The sequence below is a fragment of the Lottia gigantea genome (assembly GCF_000327385.1).
Source record: "Lottia gigantea unplaced genomic scaffold LOTGIsca_31, whole genome shotgun sequence".
NCBI classification, from domain to species: domain Eukaryota; kingdom Metazoa; phylum Mollusca; class Gastropoda; family Lottiidae; genus Lottia; species Lottia gigantea.
This window is the reverse complement of record NW_008709027.1, coordinates 592,220-598,217: the sequence shown is the minus strand read 5'-3', so window position 1 is coordinate 598,217 and position 5,998 is coordinate 592,220. Positions and strand designations below refer to the sequence as shown.

The 5,998-nt window shown below is 29.9% G+C and overlaps 1 protein-coding gene across 1 annotated transcript; it reads left to right on the top strand.

The window, feature by feature from the left end:
• The first annotated feature begins 424 nt into the window (after positions 1-424).
• Positions 425-5,785, top strand: LOTGIDRAFT_189873 (hypothetical protein). Its single transcript, XM_009057698.1, has 2 exons — positions 425-2,967; positions 3,758-5,785. The coding sequence occupies exon 1, from the start codon at positions 524-526 to the stop codon at positions 1,778-1,780; it is 1,257 nt and encodes a 418-aa protein (XP_009055946.1). The 5' UTR covers positions 425-523; the 3' UTR covers positions 1,781-2,967; positions 3,758-5,785.
• Positions 5,786-5,998: the final 213 nt, after the last annotated feature.

Sequence of the window (5,998 nt, the reverse complement as noted above, 5' to 3'; positions counted from 1 at the left end):
AAAACTCTTAAATATTTAGTAATGTAAGACCATGCTTGAGAATAAGTGTATAAGATAGTTCATATTCCGCAGTAATTACTTGTTTACTTCTATTAAATTTCACCATAAATTGACAGACGTACGACCCGAGTGTTGCGACACACTCAGCCAATCAATAAGCAGCTAAAAATAATTACCTCCGCACTAGAATATAGTCCCGATATTATTCTAGAATAGTTTCGATTATTGAAAAGGATTTCCCCTTTTCGAATATCAATTTACTATCACGGATCAAAACTGATCACAAAAATTTACAAAAAGATAAAAAAATTGTCATTAATAAAGAAACAGCTGGTAAACAGCGTAGGAATATATGTGATAAAAGTTGACAATCGCGGAACGTAATATTTCTGCCAATTCTGCAAATCGTTTGCTCGCGTGGGGAAAGATATAACTGTCATCAATGTAAGTAGGAGTTCTAACAGATTTTGTTCAATTTTACTTTCAGACATCGGTAAATTCAAACATAAAAGACTATTACAGCATGGAAAAGGTGGATTTAGACAGTCGCTTTCAAGTTTTGGGATATGAACAAGTTGTGCGATTAAATGAAGTCTTGGAAGGAAAACTTCCTGTACATGGCCGAGGAAATTTTCCGACTCTGGAATTAAAGTTGAAAGACTTGGTTAAGATTTTACGTGAAAAATTAGAGAACGAAGGAATCATAATACGCGATGTTCGACTTAATGGTGGAGCGGCTTGTTATATACTTGGAACTGAAAAAATGAACTATAAAGATCTCGATTTGATATTTGGAGTAGAACTGTCAAACCACAATGAGTTGCAGAAAATTAAAAACTGTGTTCTCGAATGTCTCATAGACTTTTTACCTGACGGTGTTAATAAGGAGAAAATGAACAGTTGTAGTTTAAAGGAAGCCTATGTTCAAAAAATGGTAAAAGTTTGCAACGAGCATGGTGATAGATGGAGTTTAATCTCCCTAATGAACAATAAAGGTAGAAATATTGAACTGAAGTTTGTGGATAAAATGAAGCGTCAGTTTGAATTCAGTGTTGACTCTTTTCAAATTATTCTGGATAGTTTATTAACTTTCTATAATGTGTCTGAAACAGCTATGAGTGAACATTTTTATCCTACCATATTTGCTGAAAGTCTTTATGGAGATTTTTGTGAAGCATGGTTTCACTTGATAAAGAAGAAAATTGCAACTAGATGTCCAGAGGAAATTCGTGGAGGTGGTTTACTGAAATATTGTCACCTACTAGTTCGTAAGTACACCTCTGCTGATGATGTAGATGTGCGGACAATGGAAAGATACATGTGTTCAAGGTTTTTTATTGATTTCGGTGACATTCTTCAACAAAGTCAAAAGCTTAGTGCTTATTTGGAGAGTCACTTTATAGGTGAAGAAGAATTAAAGTATGAATACTTGACAACCTTATACAAAGTTGTTGATGAAAGCACAATATGTTTAATGAACCATGAAAGGAGACAAACACTTAATTTAATTCATCAATTAGCATACCAAGTGTATATGGAAGAGGAACAAAGAGCCAAGGCAAAAGCCAAATGTATTGAACTTCACAAAATTGATCATTTGAGTAATTTGGTGATAGATCAAGTGTTTTATGGTCCCTTTAACCCAGAGCTACCCCCAGGAAGCCAAATTATTAACAGTTATACTAAGTACAATATGCCTTCAGTGTACCAAGGACCACCCTCTCCACCCTGTCCCTTTTGTCCACAATGCCCCCCTCAATATATCCAACAGTGCTCCTAATTCAACTTTTCCTCTCAATGAGATGATGCTGTCTTCTTGAGAGGCAGGGCATAGGCTATATTCCAAAATTCTGTGATTACTAATTAAACATTCTTGATGGATTCAGGATGTGTACCAGGTTAACAGTATGCAGTTTATCACAACAGATGATATATGCATATTTTGTGAGGTGAAAGATTGCAGAAAAATGTGTCGTGTATGTACTTTTTGTGTTAAAAGCATCATGTTGGAATGTATTAAAACACAATATTTCCAAATTCAGCGATGTCAAGACAGAATCCTCTTATATCCATTACTCTGGAATAAATACTATTGTTCATTATGGTGTTTTATGTAGAATGATTTGTGAATATCAATTTATTATCAGCTCATTCTACCTTTATACATGTAAAACCATATACTATACTGCTGTGTGTTCGCAACTATATATTTCTTGTTATATTTTTCTATTGTCCTAGATGTTCAAACTTATATTTTCTTAACTGACAGTAACTCACTTGAACTGTTTTTTAGCTAAAAGGTTTCAGGACATAGAAATTACCTGACAAGGACTATAACTATATGCATTTTGTGAGTCAAATGTTGTTAAAACCTCATCGTCTGTGAGAATACAACTGAAATTTATGACTTTATGAAAATAATAACCAATTGGGATCAAATTAATCAAGATGTTTGTAAAACAGTATTAAATGATACTATCTTATAGTTCAAAATTTTAAAAATTTTGATTGTTGATCCAGTTTTTATGAAATATCTGTCTCAAGTCAAGTTTGATAACCTTTCTATCATCAAATCTACACAAGAATTTTTAGATATTTCTGGCCATAGAAAATATTTCAAATTAAGATCTGATTTCAAATGATTTTACATTCACTGCAACCTGACAGAAGGTTAATAGTTTTAACCCACTAAAGTTAAATTATTAAAGATATTCCAAGTGACCGATTTCCTTTCCTGTCTCTTAAAAGGTCAAGGAATTAACACTTGAGACTGAAATCAAGTGATAAAGTCAGAATGTATAATCAGAAAGAAGAAAGACATTGATAAATTTTGCTACTCATTATATTAAATCAACTGCCTTTCAATATTTAACAGCTATTATCAAATGCTTATCTGATTTTCATTATTGGACTATAGCTTAATATGCTGACTGATGTTTAATTGTAAGGGGGTAAATGTGCACACATAAAAAGAGTAAAGCTTCCCAAGCTTTGTAGCAATAAGACTGTTTAGTTTGAGCAATAGTTTATTTGAATTAATTTTATAAGTGTTATGAATCTAGATGGTACAGTAGTAGATAATTATTGTTGACAGTTCTTATCTAAACCATATAAAACAGGTTATCTGTTGGGTCCATAACATATTGCTGTTGATGAATTCATTTTAACTGTAAAGATCTAAATACATATAATAAATAGTCTAATTAAAAACTTTTTTATGTCTTCTATTGGCTAAGTTGAAATCAAAATATAATTTCTGTGTTTTTTCTCTAAAAGTGCAATATTTATACATTGTTTTTGGAGCCCATGGAACTGTCTTATCATCTTCTTAGTATAACTGATATATGCAGGAAAGAAAAATTGGACCAAAGTTTTGAATTTATTTTTATATTATGTACTTCCAAAGCACAATAATAAAACTTGAGACTTCCATTTGAATCAATAAAATATTTTAAATGACAATTATGTTATGATATATGTAATAAATAATATCTTTTATATCAAGTTGTTTCCAACCATAATTTATAAATATAATTTATGTTTCTACAGAGGCTGGACCTCTGAATAGTTTTCAATGAGTATATTATGCTAGTCAAATTGACCATTTAAAGTTGCTCTTTCTAATAGCAGGAATCGATTATTGTAATTGTCTCTTGGTTATGCTCAATATACATTATTATCATAATATTATATACATGTAAGCCTTGTTAACTTGTTTTTGTTCAAGTTAGCAAAGCTTAAAATGCTTTTTTGTCTCTTATTTATCAATGCTACACCAGTAATGCTGAACTGTAAGATCTTTCTCTTGGCTGTGAATCCATTAGTAAGAAAAGACTGTTTAATTGAAATATGTGCTCACGGTCAGATATGTTAAAACCAACTATTTCCTTGATCTACATTTTTGTAAACATTGGCTATAGGTCAATTCAAGAGTATTTTGCTTTCTCAAATTTAAAAAAAGAATAAATTGAGGTATATATTGCCTGGTGGTAGAAAAGATGTAGATAGTGTTTTCAACCTATGAACCTTACAGGACATGTTTTACAAACTTGATTGCTTGCTAATTTGTGCCTTATTTAGGAAAAATTCACATTAAGACAAATACAATTGCGATGTTTTACCAGTGTCAACACATTCTCTTGTTTGGGGACAACTTTAAACAACAGAATGATGTTGGTATAAACACAGGATCTTGTGACGATCCAGCTTTGAGTCACCTTTTATTTTTCAGGACAATGCTACTGATCAATTTGAATCAGCAAGAACTTAAAATGTATTTATGTAAATAACCTTTACTTAAACTTTTGGTGAATTTTTAAGGCTACTTTGTGAAAGGGTTTTATGAAGACAAGTTAATAGTGACTGTGTCTATATATTCTGACATATTTATACCTATATACTGACATGTCATAATAGTTCATGGCTTTTGACATATATCTATCATTCTATATTCAGACTGTGTCAGTCAGTTTGGCTCTCAAGTAATTTAAATCATTTAAAAATTGTTTTTTGGTTCAATCTTGTGGTCAATGAAAGGACAATATGGTATTATTGAAAGCATTTAGATTGTGACATATTTGCCCTGTGTAAAGAAGTTTTTGTAAAAGTAATTATTTAAAAAGACATATTAATGTAAAATACAAGCTGATTGAATGATCATTAGTTGTAGGATCAAATCTTCTTCAAAGCAAGAACCAATTTTAGTAATCATAGATATTTTATGGTGAAAAATATGAAATAAAGTGAATATACGCAGTTTAGTTATGACATATAAACCTTTTGTTTTTCAGTAAATCAAATTTTCTTCATGACAGAAATCAGTAGTGATCTCATTTTGTAAAGTACATACATATAGACATTTTAAGTATATGTATGGGCTTAAATGAACAGTTCGAGTTTTACTTGAATAGAGAATAATAGTTGACCTAAAAGCTGAAAAAGTTTAATGTTTATACAGTGAACTTAGTCAACACATTATACAAATATTAGAATTCAATTAAATATCAATTGCTTATATTATGATACACATTTAATGACAGTTTGTGTATAGATAAAAAAAATAGAGAAAAAAATCTTAAATGTGTAATGACCATGCAGTAATCACTACAATAGAAAAAGTTTTCATTATAGAAAATCAGGATCAAAATTTATCAAGTTTAATCTATATTGTATATCAATTTATAAGTAAAAAGATTCGTTATTTATGATAACAATAAAATGTTTAGTTTATCTAATTTATGAATAGATGAAAGTGCTCATGTTGAGATAGCCAAAAACATCTGTGATTTATATTTGTTGACATAAACTTGATATTATTATAAAGATTATCACTGTCATCTTACTTTTATCTATCTAAACCAGTACTTTCTAAGATTGTTACTTATTTTTGTAAAAGCTTAATGATGTCACCTTGTTTGAACAGGAACAATACATCAAATATTTCAAAAAATTACTGACTTGCTATACCTTGGATCAATTTGAAGTATGTATGCAGACTTAGCCATTTTGCCTGTTTTGAATTTAAGAACATGGTAACTGACAGCTTACATAGGAAGCTACAAAGTTGTGTTACATAATTAATTTTAGTGTTAGATATTTGTAGTAATTTGAATGGTATGTTAATATGCCTCAAGGGACAATTGATCATATTATATAATTGTGATGATAACTGAGCTTATAGAATATTACTTTTATTATAACCTGTTTAAACTGACATCTTACAACTGATTAAATGACAGGAGTACATCTATCTGGCTATATAATAATCTAATAACATCATTTATATCAAGTGCCTATATATAGATTATATTACCCTGCTTAGTAGATTATTAGTTGTTTTTTGACATATTTCCCCTTTACTACTAAAATGGTTATTGTTTGTTATGATTTAAATGTTATATTTAAGATGTTTAGGGTAAATGGCTTTAAGAAAGTGCTGTCTGAAAAAAAAAAATATATGTTTATTCATATTTGTTGGTACCATAATTTTCTGTTCATT